Genomic DNA, 19,700 nt, shown 5'->3' on the forward strand with positions numbered 1-19,700 from the left:
ATGCCCAGAGGATATCCAGATGGGGACATCATGCTTCAGGATGGGGCTCAGGAAAGAGGTGATGGCTGGAAATGTACATTTGAACATCATTTTGTAGACATTCAACCTATAAATACGGAAGAATTCCTTTAAAAAAAAAAAGAAGAAGAAGAATATGTAGAGAAAGGAGAGGACATATTGTAATGTAAAAAAGTTTTTTTAATTTATTTATCTTCTCCCATAAGATCAAAGCTCCTTGAGGATAGGGACTACCTTTTGCCTTTCTTTGTATCCTCATCTCTTAGGGTCAGAAGACTTGGGTTTGAAGTCTGGATTGGCCTCTTATTATTGGGCAACAAATATCTCTTTTTTTCCTGCCGCTTCTTCATCCAGAAAATGAAGGGGCTAGATTCTCTTTGTACTTTGCATTATTTGTACATTATTTGTACTGTTCTCACAAGAGCCTTGTTCAGGAGATGGCTCAAGGATTGTGCTTTCCTTCTTTTTTAACTGACAGCTAAGGCTTGGGGAGATGAATTCAGTTGCCAAGGGCATAATCAAGTGAAAGGCAGAAACAGAATTTGAACCTTCTAGTTTCCTACTCCATTTCTAAGAATTTTCTCATCACTTACGGTGATTTCACTTAGACTATCAATGGATTCTTCTTTCCAATATAACTTTACACAAGATCCTCCCCCAATTAATGATTTTTCTAATACGTATTTTCTTCTTGTAGACATTAGCCCAAGTTCCAGCTTAAATGATGATAACATTGAATGCTCTTTCTGGTGTCTGGGTTTGGAGGACAATATAGTACAGCTTCTCAAGGATGGGCAAAGCAACAGACATTTATTAAGCATTTATATGCCAGAAATTGTGCTAAGTGCTAGAGATAGAAACAAATATAAGACATTTCTTGCCCTCAACAAGCTTATAGTCTAGTGGAAGACAACATACAATGTGAGGGGAGGCGGAGAAGGATGAAGATGCTGCTGGAGCTTGATGTCAGCATTCTGAAGGTCTGTAGCAGAACCTGGAGGACAGGGAAGTCCCTGTCCTCCAAGTGAAAGCCCCCCAGAAGGAAGTCACCATGGGAGAAGGGGACCAGCATGGCAGAGGGAAGCCATAGTGAGATGTTGTTGACAAACAGGGAATTCAGAGAAATGTAAAGAGCATTGGCTCTGGAATGAGTAGACCTGAGTTCCAAGTCCACCTCTGATGTTTACCACTTGTGTGTTCTTGAGCAAATCATTCAACTTTCTTTGGCTTTTGCTTTTTCATTTTTAAAATGGCAGGTGGAGTGTAGGGGTAGGGTAGGGTAACAAACAATATGTCCTCTGGATCCTTTCCAACTCCAGTGAAGGATCAATGAATTTTATCCTTTAATGTTGGATATTGAGGAGGTGATAGTTGGGGAAGAAGAGAAAGTTTGACTCGGATGCTGGTGTTCTGGAATAAAAACCTTCTAAGGGGTTATGAAAACATGGGAAGGGAGGATAAGGTAGGAAAAAGGAACCAGATTTTCCTGGTTTGGGTATTAGTTTAGAGGTGAGTGTGACCTCAATTTATAAAGAGAGTCTGCAACATGAAGGCTGCTTGTGCAGCTAACATTCAGCTTAATGGAATTGGGGTTTTAATATTTATAGCACGTTATGTAAATGCTGCCCCTCCAAGTGCTTTCTTAAATCCTCTTAGCTTATAAATGACAGCTTTGATTTTTTAAAAGAAATAAAATCTTTTCATTTATCCAGTCTAAGAACAGTAAACAATAGTTGGTTAAGGCCCTCCTTTCATGTCCTTCCCCCATAGGCTGAATCCTATATTTTAAAGAGTTTATCACTGACTGTGATTTTGAGCTTATTAAGGTCATGTGTAACTTAAAGGGAGGAGAGGGACAGTTGAGTTTGCATTATGGAGCTAAGGCAACTTTTGTTTTGGCAGCTCTGCAGTACCCAGTGATGAGGAAAAAAATATAAGATTACAAAAACAACATGGATGGACTGTTTAGACCTGATTAGTAACATTTTGCCCAGAGATCAAGAAGGTCAGAAAATTAGGAGACTTTGGGGGCTTGAATTCTTTGGGATCTAGGTGCTTAAGGCACCCTGAAGTTGCAATAGGAAAATAGAATAGGGGAAAACTGGACTCAGGTGAGGGAATTGGAAATTTTTGGTGTGATCATTTATACTTGGAAAACAGGCAAATGCTACAAATGAGGGCTTGATTTATTTATTTTTTGCTTAAAGTGATGGAGAAAATGTTAATAATCCAGATTAAACTTTTTATTTCTCATATTTTATCTTTTCTCCAAATACAGGAAAAATTTTAATATTCATTTTTTAAAATTTGAGTTTAAAATTCTTCCTCTCCCTCTATCTCCTTTTTTCTCCTTAAAAAGGGAAGCAATTTGATATAGATTATATATGTATGGTCATGCAAAACATATTTCCATATTAGCCATATTGCAAAAGAAAACATGGACCAAAAAATAAAACACGAAAAATAAAATACAAAAGTATACTTTGATCTGCATTCATACTCCATCAGTTCTTTTTCTGAAATTGGATAGCATTTTTTTACTATCTTGAATCACTGTATTGCTGAGAATACCTCAATTATTCATGGTTGTTATTTTTCATTTATTTTCCAGTTGTGTTTGATTCCTTATGACCCCATTTGGGATATCTTGGCAAAGATACTGGAGTGGTTTGCCATCTCCTTCTCCAACTTATATTGCAGATGAGGAAACTGAGGCAAACAGGGTTAAGTGAGTTGCTCAGGGTCACACAACTAATTTTTTAGGCCAAATTTGAACTCAGAAAGATGAGTCTTCCTGAATCCAGGACTGGTGCTCTATCTACTGTACCACCTAGCTGCCCATTACAGTGATCATCATATAATATTACTATTACTGTATACCATATTCTATTGGTTCTGCTCACTTCACCAGAATAAGCTTAAAAATATTTGTTAAATATATTGGACTACTTGCCATCTTAAGGGGAGGGGGGAGGGAGGGGAATCAGAACACAAGGTTTTGCAAGGGTTAATGTCGCAGAATTATCCATGTATATGTTTTGAAAAATGAAAAGCTTTAATTTTAAAAAAAAAAGTGTGTTGTTAAAACTTTTTGGAGAGCTGGTTGTTAAACATTTACCAGCATCCCTCTGATTAACAGATTTATAAAATATGTTTTCCCTTTCCTCTTTGCAGGTGAGAGGAGTCTTCCATCTCATCATAGGCTCAGATTTCTTTTTTACAATTTTCTATAATGTTACTCTTTCATTCTTCCCAATAGGAATATTTCTTTGTAACAAAGAAATCTAGTTAAGCAAAGAAACCAGTACACTGGCCATATCTGACATGTATGTCTCAATTTCACCGATAGCCCCCCAAGTTCTGTCTAGAGGATGGAGGTACGGTTCACCCCTGAAGCCAACCAGTAAACATGTTTACTCTTTAATTGACCCTGATATTTGCTGCTTGCCTGGCTTAGGTTAAGCATCAGTCAGGTAAAGACACTGATTTGCTGAGCAACTATCTTACACTCACGGGCCAGAATCAGAGCCAGAATCAAAAGGTCTTATTCCTAAGTGTGGCACCATGACCCAATAGCCTCCTTTTCTTATTACAGCCTCTGCTTGGCTTAGTGGAAAAGACTCTGGGTCTCTTAGGTACTCGGAAGACCTGGTTCTTACACCAATTACTGAGTCAAATCGCAACCATTTTGAGGCTGTTTCTTCCTTTGTAAAATGGTGATAATAAAAGCACCTCCCCCTTCATAGGCTTAGGAACTGGAAAGCACTAGATAAAAAAAATCCATAGTATTCTTATGAAAATTCTCTAGGTGAAAATTTTCCCGGAGCTAGGGGATGCAGCTATTCTTGCAATTCAAATCCTGCCATGCAAACTGACTAACTTCATGACCCTAAGTAATTTATTCAACCACTCATTTCTTCAGATTCTTCATCTGCAAAATGGGGATAATAAAAGGTCCTACCTCATCACAAATGAAATACTATATATAAGGCACTTTGGAACCATTAAAGCCCACCTAAATTCTAGCTATTATTTTTATTCACTTCCCTTTGGATTGACCCCCATCAGCATCAGTTGCTTGTTTTTTGCATAGATAATGAAAACCGATTTTAATATTTGCCTAAGCAAAATGTAATTAGGGATGTAATTCTGCTTCATAAGAAAAAAAAAAGAAAATGATAGAAAGCATTACAAAGCCAAATGTCAATCATTAGCTCTTCTTGAATTTCCTGCATGAATGGTTTTCCTCTCTATGCTTAAAAGTTCACTGTGTTCTAAAACTTCATTAATTTGGGCATTTCTGAGGAGGGGAGAAGGAACAGTTTGAATTGATTAAAAATGTGAATTGTTAAGTTTTTCTAAAGAAAAGTAATTTTATTTTTTTCCAGTTAGTACATAAGCCCTAAATCTCCAGCAGCTTTTGACACTGTTGACCACTCCCTCCTCAATCTATTTCCATCCTTATTCTGTTATACTCCTGTTTTTTTCTCTATCACTTCTGACTGCCTCTTCATTGCTGTCTTCCCTACTTGTTCTTCTTCCTCCCATACCCCTAATATGGGTCATCTCAAGACACTATCTTCAAGACACTATCTTCAAGACTCTCCTTTGTCTCTCCAGACTTTCTCCTTTGGTGATCTCACGTATTCCTCATGATTCAGTGGTCACTGTCATGCTAATAAAGCCCCAATCTATATTTCCAACTCCAGCTTTTCCCCTGAGCTGTTGCTTATTTCTCTTTGGATGCTCTTCTAGCAACTCAAATTTAAGACTTTCTAAAATTGAACTTATCATCTCCCCCCCCCCCCCCCCCCCAATTTCCCTGTATGTCTTTCTTACTTCCCTGGTCTTTTGGTTAGCACTAGGATCCTCCAAGTTCCTCAGGACAGGAAATTGAATCATTTTTTATTCTCCCCACATTTTTTCATCTTTTCCCATTTTCTGTTGCCAAGTCCAATTAATTCTATTTCTTCAGGATCTTTCACATTTGTCCCCCTTTTCACTCCTACTGGAACTATCCAACTTCAGGCAGCCGTGCCCTCCTAACTGGTCTCCCTACCTCTAATTTCTTCTCATTCTACTCTGTACTTCACACTATTGCTTTTCATTTTCACACATCAGATCCTTCTCACATTCCTTGCTCAAAAATCTTGTGGCAACCACTTGTTGGGCACTGGACATGTTAGGGGTCATAGCCACCCCCCTTCTTTGCTATTAGTACTGGGGGAAGTGAGTCAGGAAAAACGCTGAGCCTCTGACTCCCCTTTACATACCACTGTGTCATAAACTCCAAATACTTTATCTTGATCCTTGCTAGGATTATTCCCCCTCCTTTTGAGTATTTCCCCTCTCCTTGCTGTCTCTTGTCCACAGCCTTCTTATCTTGACCCTGATCCTGTCAGTATTAAGCTATGATCCTTTCTTTTTTTTTTTTTTAATTTATTTAATAGCCTTTTATTTACAGGATATATACATGGGTAACTTTACAGCATTAACAATTGCCATACCTCTTGTTCCAATTTTTCACCTCTTACCCCCCCCACCCCCTCCCCTAGATGGCAGGATGACCAGTAGATGTTAAATATATTAAAATATAAATTAGATACACAATAAGTATACCTGACCAAAATGTTATTTTGCTGTACAAAAAGAATCAGACTCTGAAATATTGTACAATTAGCTTGTGAAGGAAATCAAAAATGCAGGTGTGCATAAATATAGGGATTGGGAATTCAATGTAATGGTTTTTAGTCATCTCCCAGAGTTCTTTTTCTGGGCATAGCTAGTTCAGTTCATTACTGCTCCATTAGAAATGATTTGGTTGATCTCGTTGCTGAGGATGGCCTGGTCCATCAGAACTGGTCATCATATAGTATTGTTGTTGAAGTATATAATGATCTCCTGGTCCTGCTCATTTCACTCAGCATCAGTTGGTGTAAGTCTCTCCAGGCCTTTCTGAAATCATCCTGTTGGTCATTTCTTACAGAACAATAATATTCCATAATATCCACATACCACAATTTATTCAGCCATTCTCCAACTGATGGACATCCATTCAGTTTCCAGTTTTTAGCCACTACAAAAAGGGCTGCCACAAACATTCGTGCACATACAGGTCCCTTTCCCTTCTTTATAATCTCTTTGGGATAGAATCCCAGTAGTAACACTGCTGGATCAAAGGGTATGCACAGTTTGATAACTTTTTGAGCATAGTTCCAAACTACTCTCCAAAATGGTTGGATTCGTTCACAACTCCACCAACAATGCATATGATCCTTTCTTGAAATTACGGCTTGTCCATCCTCCCAGTGTCCTTGTCCCCCTTATCTGCCTTTGTTAAACCCTATATATGTTCTCTGCCTTGGTTTATCTGGGCTGAATGATTTGGGCACGAGTCCCATAAGTCTGGCTAGTCTAAACTCTCCACATTCAAGATTAAAAGCCAATCTCTGTCTTGCCTCAGTTTTTCTGATATTACCTTATGATCTGCCTCTCAAAGAAAATATACATTATTTAGTCTGGCATTCAAAAGCCCACATTATTTGGGGTCAGCTTTTTAGTCCTACATCCTACTACTTTTTGTGTTGGTCTATTTTCTTCCAGTAGCTAAGTGGTACAATGGACAAAGCTCTGGACTTGGAGCAGGGAAGACCTGGACAGGTCATTTAACCTCTTAGCCACTGTTTCTTCATCTCTAAAATGGAAATGGAACAATGTGTGGCGGTCTCCTTCTAAAGCTTAAAAAGCATCATGTAAGTTAGCGATTATTGTAGCCAAGCTGGGCTATTTCAGCTCCTCTATACCATCTCACCCTTTCCTGCTTTCTACCTTTCTGTCTGCATCTCAGATGGATTCTCATGACATCTCTGTCTGTCAGAACGAATCCCCAGCCCCCTTTTTCACGCCCAGATCAGCGGCCATTCCCTCTGTGCAGCCTCAGTTCCTCCAGTCATAGGACTCTGACATCTCTCTTCAAGGTGTTCGTTTCCTTGGTAGGACTTCATCTGCACGGACCCATCTTCAGCTTCTGCTTAGTGAGTTCTGGCAGAAGTTTCAAAGAGGGCGGGTAGAAGCTGTGATTTATTTTCTTACTTAACTGTGCGCTTTCATCTATGGGAAAGATCCCTGTTCCTGGGATGTAGAACTGGTTAGACTGGAACTCAGGGCTTCCTAAGGACAAGAATAACCTCCTAGCCTCTAATAACTCTGCCTTGCACATATGCTTAATATATTATATTATGCTTAATGAAAATGACTGCAAAGTTCACAGTGGTGATCCCTGTTGCCAAGTATAGCTCGTGTTAGTTTGTAGGCAGTTTACTTTAAGGAAAAGCTGAGAATGATTTGTATTGTAAATAACAGAAGCAGATTTTGAACTCAAGATTTCTATAACTACTGATCCATTCTCCTTCTTCCTTCTTTTCACCTTTCTTCCCTTCCCCTCCCCATATTATATGGAGATGGTGGTTAAAGATTCCTCCCTCTTTTATAGTTGAGAAATTATCATCAGATATTTGGCTTCCTTCCTACACTAAATGACAGAATCTCAGTTTCTAAATTAATGGCATCTGAATAGTTGGATCTAAATATATATATATATATATATATATATTTTAACACCTCATTTATCTGGAACTCCCCTTTACAGAATACAGTCAAGTCGGGTCCTCAGCTTTTGAACAAAATAAAGATCACAGAGTCCATGTAGTAAAGGTCATTCATTTTAGTCAGAAAAGAGCCCTGAGAGCCTTCCCTGAAAGCCTAAGTCCATATGAAGAGAGTGTGGCTTAGGGTGGATGGAGACATTCCTTTTCTGACAATGTGGTTTAGTGACCCTGAGCAAGTCACCGATGGCTACTCTAAGACTTGGTTAATGGTTGTTACCTATTTACTTTTGGTACAGGGAATTTCCTATATCAAAATATTACACGTCTGGTCTTTCTTCTCCCAAATAAAATATATAATAGGTACATATATATGCACATGCACACACCACACATATATAATGTTTATACATGCACTAAACATATACTATGTGTAACATACACAACATATGTATGTATGTGTGTATATAATATATACAAAGTTTATGTATACAGTATATACATATGTATATGTTATGTATATGTATATGTATGGACTTCAATGTGTATGTGTAAGATATACAGAATGCGTGTTTTTCTAGGTATGTATATTTATTTGTTTTTCACACAAATTTTCAGAACTGCATTTGAATTCCTGGAATACTTAATTGTTGTTATCACTCATTTGAAATCTTCCATATGCTTTTTCGAATTGTTTTTATGTATGCTTTCCTTCCTTCCTCATTTAGTTTGTAAATTCTTTAAGGGCTGAGACTGGGGCTTTTAAAAAAAAATAAATCCTAGGATTTAAAAAAAAAAAAAAGAAAAGAAAAGAAACCTTTTTTGAGGGGCAGAGTGGTATGATGGGAAAGAATTCTGGCTGTGAGGTCAGGGGACAAGGGTTTCAATCCAGGCTTTGTCCCTTCTTCCCTGTGTGATATTGGGCAAGCCATTTATCTCTCTAGACCTCAGTTTTCCCATTTATACCATGAAAGGATGGTATTAGATGGATTCTGAAGCTTCTTCTAAATCTATGAGGTTACAGAAAACAGTAGGAGCTCTTGATGATAATAACAAGAATAACAGGTAGCAGTTATATAGTACCTACTATATACCAGGCTCTGTGCTAAGTAAGCACTTTACAAACACATCTTATTTGATTCTGACAAAGCCCTGCAAAATTTTATCCTCAAATTTTATTTTTAGAGATGAGGAAACTGAGGCAGAAGGACTTGCCTGAAATCACATAATTATGAATTATTGTAGTAATTTAACATCTGTGATATATTTTTACTTTTTGTGATCCTTTCTTCTTTTCCCTCCCTCCCTTCTCTCCCTCCCTCCCTCCCTCCCTTTCCTCCTTTCCTCTTTCCTTTCTTTCCTTCCTCCCTCTCTCCTTTCCTTCCTTCCTCCCTCTCTTCTTTCCTTCCTTCCCTCCTTCCCTCCCTTTCTCCCTCCCTTTAACAGAAAGGTGATTAGGAGTAGGTGGAAGGAATATTGCCTCTGATAACCTTATAATACTTTAGTTAAATGTGTGGAACCACTTAGATGATTTTAGGGCCTTTCGTTTCTTTGGCTCTATTAAATTGCTGTGGGCAGCGGGAGGTGCACAGAATGTGGGGGGCCACAGGCCTCCATTACTCAGAAAGGTCTTGCTGCTGCCTTTGTGGGGCCGAGGCAAGTGCCTCTGGGACTGTTAGGAGGCCTCCGATTTCCAGCGTCCTGGGACTGCTGTTTGACTGGGGGCTCACTGTGTCCTTGTCCCAGGTGACCGTGGAGGAGGTGATGACCACGACGGCGTACCTCGACCTCTTCCTGCGCAGCGTCTCGGAGCCTGCGCTACTGGAGATCTTCCTTCGCTTTATCCTCCTGCACCAACACGAAAACGTCCACATCCTGGATACGCTGACGAGTCGGATCAACACCCCATTTAGGGTAAGCGAGGGTGCAGTCCGTCCCATGTAGCAGACTGTGCTGAGACCCTCCCCACAAGGGGGAACTGAGAACGATCCTTTTCTTTCTTCCCCCTTAGTCCTTGTTTCATTCAGCATCCAGTAGAGCTGAGAACTAGAAAGGAACTTAAGAGATCATTTGGTTCTATTCTAGAGAAATAAAATGACTTGTCCAAAGTCACATTGATGGCAAATAGCGGAGCTAGGCTAAATCAGGGCTCCCTTGCTACAAATCTCAATCTCTCTCTCTCTGTCTCTCTCTCTCTCTCTCTCTCTCTCTGTCTCTCTCTTTCTCTCTCTGTCTCTCTCTTTCTCTCTCTCTCTCTCCGTCTCTCTCTCTCCGTCTCTCTCTCTCCTCTCCTCTTCTCTCCTCTCCTCTCCTCTCTCTCTTCCTCTCCCCTCTCTCTCTTCCTCTCTCTCCCTCTCTTCTCTTCCTCTCTTTATTTCTCCTTCTCTCCTCCTTACCCCTTTCCTCTCTGTTCTTCTTCTTCCCTCCATTCCTCCCTGTCTCTCCCTCCCTTCCCTTTCTTTTCTCCTCCTCTCCCTTCCCTTCCATGCATGCTTCCTTATGTAACTGGGGTGAAACACTAGAAGGACAACTGTACTACCAGAATCCGAGGACCTGAGCCTGCCCCTTAACTCTGTGACTTTCCACCTGGGTAGCCTTGGACAAGCCCTCTTGTGCTCAATTTCATTTGTAAAATGAATGGATTGTGCTGGACCTCCGGGATTTATTCCAGTTTTAAGTTGATGGACTTTCTCCTCTCAGTGGAAAGGAGGAATTGATGGTGTGCTTTGCTACCAGGGGTCTCTTTGGCAGGGAAATGAGACTCAATGTCTTTCCCAAGGACTTTCTCTAAATCTGTTTTGGTTGGCACTTTCTCCTCTGAAACTAGCATAATGATAATGTTCTTCCGAGGAGGTAAGATGCCGAAGAAACATATGGCCCAAAGCAGAAGTCTACAGCGAGACTTCTTAACCCGGGGTTCATTTTTTAAAAAATTGATAATTGGTTTCCTTTGTCATCCTAAGTGTTTTATAGATTTAAAAACATTTTCCTGAGAAGGGATCAAGACCACCTGAGGGGACTGTGTCACATGAAAAGGTTAAGAACCCCTGGCCCATAGCAAGGAACTAAGGAGTTATCAGGTCTGGGGCATTATCATTTTACAGGTGGGGAAATTGAGATCCAGAGAGCGCTTTCTGACTCCAAATTCAGAATATTTTCCATTGAATCTGAATGACTAAGTCATAGAAGCAACCTGGCACACTGGGTTCAAATCCCTCATTAGACATTATTAGTCTTGTAACCCTGAATTGGTTCCTTACTTTCTTTGGGCCTTAAGCAGTTCCCTCAGACTCATCTTCTGAGTTATAAATGGGTTGTGGTCTGAGTTGGTAGTCCGAATTCATTCTTTCAACAACCATTTATTTGGTGCCTTTTATGGGTCCAGCACAATACTAAGTACTTTGGGCTGCAAAGACCAAAATGCACAAGTACCTGACCTCTGTTAGTGGTGGTGATTGGGAAGTAAGTGTGCAAATAAGTAAATCAATAAAAGAAAATATAAAATGTCTCCTATTGAGGTATTAAGGACTGTGTTACTGTCCACAAGGCCTTTCACAGAGTCACCTGGGCAGTTATGAATTAGGTAACCACTGCATAGCTTAGAGCTCTGATTAACTTCAAAAATCTCTTTTTAGCCTTTGTAGCTAAGAAACAAAAATGCAATTTCTGCTGAATCCGTTATTGTTCCAGGGCAAAGGAAATGGGTCCTGTAAGGGACTCTCTGGCCCCGGGAAGCTTGGGATCTTTGCCAGAGTCATTTTATGACAAAGCTCCAGCTTGGCCAAGCCTGCCTCTCTCCTGCTGGTTTCCCCAGTGCAAAAGTCCCTCTTGTCCGTGTTGAAGAGGCTTCGGAACAATTGGCAGAATGAAATTTGTGGTGGCGTTGCTGCCAGTTGTTACAGAATAAAATCTCTGTTCTCCCGGGGGACTCGGGGCTCTTCTTTGGCAGGGATTCTGAGCCCCAGAAGTTCTATTAGAATAGGAAAATGGGTGAATATTTCAGGGGAATTGGACAACATCTTGAAAGATGGATGCTATTTGTATGGGGGGGAGTCACAGTGAGGGACACAGCCTGGACAAAGGTGAAGGACTTGGTCTAATCAAATGAATGAACCACAGAGGAGGGGACACGGTTGATGATATTGTATAGAAGGCCAGGACTGAGAAATTGGCAGTGAAAACAATGAATGGGAGAAGGATGGGGTGAAAGGTCTATTTTAGGAAGATTAATCTTGCTCTGTGATTTAACTTGCATGTGATTTTGAGTTGATTTGCTAAAGTTTTTTTTGTTTTGTTTTTATAGCTTTACCATTCATAGGTGTTTAGGGGGGTATAGGTACCCCAGTGGATACATTCCTGGGCTTGCAGTCAAGAAGGCCTGAGTTCAAATCTGGGCTCAGACTAGCTCTGTGACTCTGGGCAAGTCATGTCACCTCATCTTTCTCATCTGAAAAATGAACTGCAGAAAGAAATGGCAAACCATTCCACTGTCTTTATCAAGAAAACTTCAAGAGGAGTTGGACATGACTAAAATGGCTGAACAAGAGATTTTAGCCCAATATTAAGTTGCAATATAACAGAAGAAATTAACAGAGAAATGTGGCATTATTAAATTATTATTATTATTAAAAATTATTAAATTAACAGAGAAAGATGCCATACTGTCTCAGTTCAAAGAAGATTCAATGAAGGCAGATTAGTAAAGCAAATGGCTGCCTTCTGGCTTTAGTCACACCACCTCCACCAAAGAGTTGTAGGGTTATCTCGAGTTGTTTGATATTTCTGTGACTCATGTTCTCTAGTTATGGGATCAAATTGATATATTTTCTTTGTCACGAGATTTTCATATTTAAGCTTGCTTTGAATTTGATTTACTGTAAGATTACTCTGAGTCCCTCAGTAGATGTGTGGTATATTTTGATAAAATGAAACTAATAAAAAGTAGCTTAGTTCATCATGTATTTATTGAGTGCCTAATATGTACAGAGCCCTGTGCCAAGGAAAAGAAGGCCTTTGCTATTGTTGGGGAGATGAGACGTTCCCAGATGCAGTAATTAGAGAATAATGCATTATAATGATAATTGCTAATATTGATATGGCACTTTTTGGTTTGGTGCTTTATGTGGGATTGTCAGCTAAGAGGGAGATGGAAGCTTGTTCAGTCCTCTTGTTTAACTGAGGTTAAGTGACTCCTGCAGGGTGTTAGGGACTCTCTCTGCACAGAAAGTTTAGGCGTATTTTTTTTTTTTTTGAGTGTACAGGCCCTATTGTATTCCAGGGCTCAATGTAATATTGAGTTATACAAATTAAATATGGCTTACATAAGGCAAAACTTCATAATAATTAGAACTAACCAAAATGGAATGGTAGGTTTCCCTTCTCTGGAAGTCTTCGAGCAAAAATTTGATAACCACTTGCTGGATATATTGTCGTGGGGATTTCTTAGGGTTAGACATCAGCAAACAATAGCTCCCTGGCCAAATCTGGCCTGCATGCTTTTGCCAGACTCGTGAGCTAACCATAGTTTTTACATTGTAAAATAAAGTTTTAGTTTAGAAATGAAAAACTATTCTTAGCTCATGGATAGTACCAAAAGAGGTGGAAAGCTAGGGGCCATAGTTTGTCATCCCCTGAAGTCCACTGAAGTCTCTTCCAACCCAGAATTTCTGATTCTGTACAAAGAGTATTTTTATCTTAATTCAACAGATGAAGAAGCTGAGTCTTGGAGAGGTTGAATTACTTCCCTAGGGCCACAGAGGTGAATTAGAAATCTGACCCCTTCTGATTCCAGATTTGGTGCTCTACCCACTGAGTAATATATGCTTTTCTAAGTAATAGGTAATTAAGTTCCAGTGGTGCAGACAGTAAGTATATGAGGAGATCAGAGAAGGGAGAGACCTCGTTGTCTAAAGGAGGTTAGATGTGAACAGGTCTTTGAAAAAAAAGAGAGGATAGGATTCGTATGAACAGAGAGAGTTCCTCGTGAGGGATTTAATACGAACAGATATGTGGGGCACTGCAAAAACCTGCCACTTTTAGATTAAAGTTACCAAGTTGGCCAGAGGAAATGGGAGGTAGTGACAGTGAAAGCAATGAGAAACCATTGGAGGCTTCTGAGCTGGAGAGTGATTTGATGAAAGCAGAATCCAGGAATCTTTTTCTGCCGTCATTGTACAATATGGAATGGAGAGGGCAAATACTAGAATTAGGAAGACTAATTATGAGATTATTGAAGTATGTTGGGTATAGGGTGGTGGGAGACCCTGCCTAAGTTGGTAGCCATAGGAGTGGAGAAGAAATGGTGACCGTATAGATTGTTTGAAGGAAGACATCATGTGACCTGATGACACTGGATATAGTGGATAAAAACTCCGGAGAAATCAGGTGATTTCAGAGGAATTGGGATAATTATGAAGAAATGAGATAGTTGGGAAAGGGGGAATCAATTTGGGACCTGAAGGGTGATTTCAGGTGATGGCAGATGTTCAAATTGAGCTGAATTGACTGAAATTCAGTTGAGAGGTCAACTTGGAAGAGACATGTTTGAAAGTCAGAGTCCATAGTTTCAAGGAATGAGAAAAGAGGAATCATCCAAGGGAGAGAGAGCATATAGACGAGTTATTGAGCCTTAGTGAATGTCTGAAGTTGATAAGAGAAGAGAGTAGGTCCTAAGCAAAACATCCGACCACTGAGAATTAGGAGAAAATGAGGATAATGCAGTGTCATGGCAAAGGAACAAGCTGTAAGGAGAGAAGGGGATTAGTAGTGTAATATTTCAAAGAGAAGTAGAAGAAGAAGAGAGATCCTTCCCCACTCCATCCCCAAAAGGCCACTGTATTTGGAAAGAAGGAAATCATCAGGGTTCTTCAGAAGATGTGAACAGAGAATCCAGATTATTAGGGGAATAGGAAGGAAATGAGTGATAACGAAATAGGAACAATAAAACACATAGTAAATTGCTATTGTATACAACACATTTAACTAGACCTTAAAGGAGAAACAAATATGAGTAAGATAAACTAGAAACTCACCATATTTTATTAATCAACTCTAAAGATTTATGGCTTTGTTGGTATAGGTACTCCTTTCAACAGATGCTAATTCTTGAATAAGTGGTTTAGTAAATTGTGATTGAAACAGACCAATCAACCAACCAACCAACCCGTGATAGTCAGTTTAATGGTGATCGTCCCGTCTAATTTTAGCTAGGCTGGTCTTCAGCTGACAAACATTTTGTGGTCGAGCCTGTTGTTGAAGGATTTTCAGCTTGGTTGGTGTCTGCTGGCAAAGCTCTACAGATAACTCCATCTCACAGTGAGGTACAAGAGATGAACTTTAGAAGAGGTTAAACTCCAACATGTGTGTTGAATAGATATAATAATATATATATACACAAATAATTGCATTATGAATTACATGATAAGGGCAGCATGGGGCAGTGTTCAGAGAATTGGGTTTGAAGTTAGAGGACCAAGGCTGTATATTTAGATGATATCGAGCTATTATGACAGCCTTCTTGGATCTTGATTTCTTCATTTATAAAAGGGGAAGATTGGATTAAATTATTTTTATGATCCCTTCCAGCTAAATCTTTCTTCCAATATATACAGGAGGGGTCAAAGGGAGAAGCTTGAGACAAGAAGAGGTAGCTTCTATCTTGGAATAACAGAAGAAGGAGAGAGGATCTTCATGGAGGAGATAGGACCTGAGTTGGGTTTTAAAGCAGAAGAAAGAATTCAAAAGGCAGAAATATTGGAGATCCCCATTTCAGGAATGATGGTGGCCTGGGAGTAAGGGGACATACCCACAATATAGAGTTCATGAAAGGCAGGGCTAGACTGGAAAATGGTAAAAGTAATCTAGTTTGATTGGAGAGTCACATGAAATAACTTGATTGTGGAGCATCTTGATGGGCAAGATCAGAAACATGCATGTAATTTGGTAGACAGTGAAGTCGCTGAGGATTTTTTTTTTTAACAAGATGGTAACCTGACTAGACCAGGAAGTCTGTTCAGACTGAGGTCTGAAGGATGCAAAGAGAAAGGAGATTCTGAAGATAGGGAGCATTCCTATGAATGAGGAATGAGGGAGATGGAGCAGTATATCAGTATTAGAGTTGACAAGATTTAGTGACTTATTGGATTCAATTCATTTCAACAAATATTAATTAAGTGATGCCTAAGGGATAGGTACAGTCCAGCTAAGCATTAGATCTATAAAGATAGAACACAAAAGTCATTGTTCTCAAGGTCCTTCCATTGAATGTAAGAAGTGAAATAGAAGGAAAGTCTGTGGGGAAACTTTTGGTGACTGGGGAAGATGGTGATGTGAACAAGAAAAATAGGAAATGTAGGAAAATGGGTAGGTTTGAAGATTAAAATGCTGAGTTCAGTTTGATTCATGGATGAGAGCTGGACTTGGACCCAGGAAGACCGAATTCCAGTTCTGTCTCTGACTTATACTGGCTGTGAGACTGAGCAAGTCACAATTTCTCAGTGCCCCAAGAGAAGGTATCAATAAAGATAATTTCTTCATCTCTGTGCTAATGGGTTTGCAGAAGCAATTCCAAACCCTATGAGTACATGTGAGGTTGGATACTCTGAGTCATCTTCCTCTGGAAGAATATGGTCAAAGGAAAAGCATGGAGTGCATTTGGGATGTAGACAGTGGTCCTTTTTGTCTACTTAACTTTAATGGATTCTATCAAACTCCTTTCCTTGGAAACCCAGGTGAGGTGAGAGGTGAGAGATACAGCTGGAAATTTGTGCTACATTGTGGGGATCCCTGTCTCTGTCGGTAATGTCATCATTTTATCAGTCACCTGGTTCCAATCACCTTTGATTCCTTAGCTTCCCAGTTCCACAAAATCAATCAGTGGCCAAGTCCTTTTGATGCTGTCACAGCTTTTCCCTCCCTACCATTCCCACTGCCGGGACCCTAGTGCAGGATTTTCCTCTTGTTGTCTGGAATATTGCCGTGTCCCTCCAGAAAGTCTGCACATTCCTAGTTTCTTCCTTCTAGAGTGCATTTTATACCACATTGCCAGATTAATTTTAGGAATGATATAGCTTTTAGTTAAAATTCATACTTATCTGTTTGGCTTCCAAGTCCCTCACATAATGCCCTTCTTTATAAAATACTCTCCAAATACTGACATTCTTGCTTATATTATGCATACAGTGAACACTTCCAGGCTATATTTCTAGACATCACTCTCTATTATGAACTCGGCATTCCAGAAGAGCTAAGCTGCTTGATGTTTTAAACAGATGTCATTACACCTTCTACCTATCCTCCATCTCCCTCCATGCCCTTGCCTTGGCTGTCCCCCAACCTTAGAATGCCCACCTGTCTCATCTCTACCTCTTGGAATCCCTCTCTCTCTAAGGCTCGGCTCAGGTGTGTCTCTGATATAAAGCCTGACTATTTCTCCTCTTGTTTGCCTTCTTTCTGGGACCCATAGATATCCCCATTAAGCTTGTGGAATTCAGCAAGACATTAATTAGTTTATTTCATAGCCACACGAGGTACTGAGTAAGCAGGCTGCCAACAAGATTAAATATTCGGAGTTCTTTTTCAGAATATTTCATTAAAAGTCCTATAAAGATTGTAAAAAAAAAATGTCCCTTAACAAAGCTTATAATTGTGAAATCCTATGGGTATAATGTAGCAGAGAGCCAGCCAACCTCTGACGCAAGCTGACTGTGAGAGTCACTTAACCTTTCAATAATCTGAGGAACTCTTAAAGATTCCAGTTGTGCAAAAGGTATCTGTTTCCTTTGGTGGAGGAAGTTTGCTCAGTTGGGAATTTCCTCTACAGAAAAATAATAATCTTTGTCTCTATACTTATCCCTAATTGTGGAATCATACTTGTTCTTGATCTGAACTTTTTGAAATTCACTGTTTTATATCAGATAGCAGTGTTTAGGATAGAATAAAGAAGGAAGGGGACTAGAATCCCCTTCCTGGCTCCTGCCCCCACTGCGGTGTTAGATTTCTGGGCAAGCTCAGTTTTCTTCCAGCCTGATGAGCCCTACTCCCTTGGCCCCTGTCTCTATTGCCAGCCATCCACCTTCTTACTAATTCATTCATCCATTCCCAGAGATGGACTAGTGCTTCTCCTCATTTATCAAGAGGACTGGATATTCTTTATTGCCTCATAGACACATCATTATTTCTTTGATTTTTGGGGGATCTCTCCATTGACCATATCACAACCCTGCCATAACTTGAGATCTTTGAGAGATATTAGAAGCAAAATCTTTATCATTATGCAGCCAGATTTTTTTTTCTTGTTGCAAAAAGGACCATTTATTAGGAGACAAAAGGAATAGGTAAAATAGGCATCAGGAGTGGTAAGTGTGGAAGTAGATTTGGGAGAACAATTGGGTTTCCAAGGAAAGGAGTTTGATAGAATCCATTAAAGGAACATGCCATGAAAGCCAGACTCATGATGAACCTCTCTGGACTTTCCTCAGATGACTGGCATCGGGACACTGCTCTGCCCATCTTTGGGATCTTCCTAACTTGGAAGAACTCGTCAATTCTTGTGCATTCAAGAATGCATGCTTGTGCTGCGATGATATGGCCAAATAGCATCCGACTTAACAGAATAGGATAGATTCAATGCAGAGGTTTATTCAAGGAAGATTTGACAAGTTATTACTCATCTGGATACTTTGCTTCATAGTTTGTTGATTTTCATTTCTCTGAATTTAAGGATACTTGACTTAATTAGTAAATCATCTTTGGAAAAAATGTTATATAATCAGCAGAATGATTTCAGAGAGGCTGGAGACTTACATGAACTGAAGCTAAGTGAAGTGAGCAGAACCAGGAGATCATTATACACAGCAACAGAAGATTATACAATGATCAATTCTAATGGACGTGGCTCTTTTCAACAGTGAGCTGATTTAGGCCAGTTCCAGTGACCTTGTGATGAAGAAAACCATCTTTGCTTGCATTTTGTTTTCCTTCTCATTTTTTTCCCTTTTTGATCTGATTTTTCTTGTGCAGCCTGATAATTGAGGAAATTTGTAGAGCAGAATTCACATGTTTAATATATACTGGATTACTTGCTGTTTAAGGAAAGGGAGGGTGGGGAGAAGGGAGGGAAAATTTTTAGAATATAAAGTTTTCAAGGTTGAATGTTGGAAATTATCTATGCAATGTTTTGAAAATAAAAAGCTTTAATAAAAAAGAAAAAATGTTATAGTTATTACAAAATAATAACAACTTGAAAGTTTCACAGAATTTTATAGACATCATTTCATTTGCACTTCACAGTGACTTTCAGATGTGGAGATTATAGGGATTATGTCCCTGAATTATGGATGTGGAGGCTCAGAGAGGCTCTCAGGTTCAGAGATGATTAAGGGACTTGTCTGTGGTCTCACAGCTAGTAAATGGGAGAGGTAGTAATTGAATGCAAATCTTCAGGACTTCAGGGCCATCTCTCCATCCACCATTCTGCACCACCTTCCTAACTTAATGCTAGCCTTGCCTTATTCTGATTCAGTTGTTCACAATAACAAGCTGTCTGTATGTGAAAAGAGCTCAGGAGAAAAATGTCAGGAATAAACAGATCGTTCTAAATTGAAAAGAGCATCTATATGGTTGAGCTTTTACAAGATAGAGGTGCCATCAATCTAAAGATTTGTAAGAAGGCTCCCCCGTGCAGTCGTATAATTCTGAGCATCCTCATCCATTCCTACAGGAGTATTTACAGGCTGGTTGTACTCTTGTGGTTCAATGAAAAGCGCCCCTCAAAGGCTATTGTGGATTATAGTTGTGAACCATCTCTGTAGGTTTCTGGGAAGGCAGAGCTGTCATTGAAGGATCAAGAATTAAATGTGGGTTTTATTGCTTTCCAGCTGTGTGTGGTATCCCTGGCGCTGTTCAGAACCCTCATTGGCTTACATTGCGAAGATGTGATGTTGCAGCTGGTTCTAAGGTAAGAAAGATCCCAGTGTTTTTCTTTTTTCCTCTCTGCCTACATGTTGGTAACTTATTTTGTTTTATTCCTGTAAGGTAAGCCACATAGGGCCTTTGCTGGGCCAGGGATGAAAAAACAAC

General features: G+C 39.7%; 1 protein-coding gene across 2 annotated transcripts in view; it reads left to right on the plus strand.

Moving 5' to 3' along the window:
* Window positions 1-19,700, plus strand: part of FAM160A1 (family with sequence similarity 160 member A1) — a 360,515-nt gene that overhangs the window by 300,854 nt on the left and 39,961 nt on the right. For both annotated transcript variants that reach the window (XM_023505946.2, XM_023505947.2), the window contains 2 exons: window positions 9,369-9,536; window positions 19,499-19,578. In XM_023505946.2, the coding sequence (XP_023361714.1) occupies window positions 9,369-9,536; window positions 19,499-19,578 (248 nt within the window). The remainder of the gene's footprint in view (window positions 1-9,368; window positions 9,537-19,498; window positions 19,579-19,700) is intronic.

Source organism: Sarcophilus harrisii, chromosome 6 (assembly GCF_902635505.1).
Source record: "Sarcophilus harrisii chromosome 6, mSarHar1.11, whole genome shotgun sequence".
NCBI classification, from domain to species: Eukaryota; Metazoa; Chordata; class Mammalia; order Dasyuromorphia; family Dasyuridae; genus Sarcophilus; species Sarcophilus harrisii.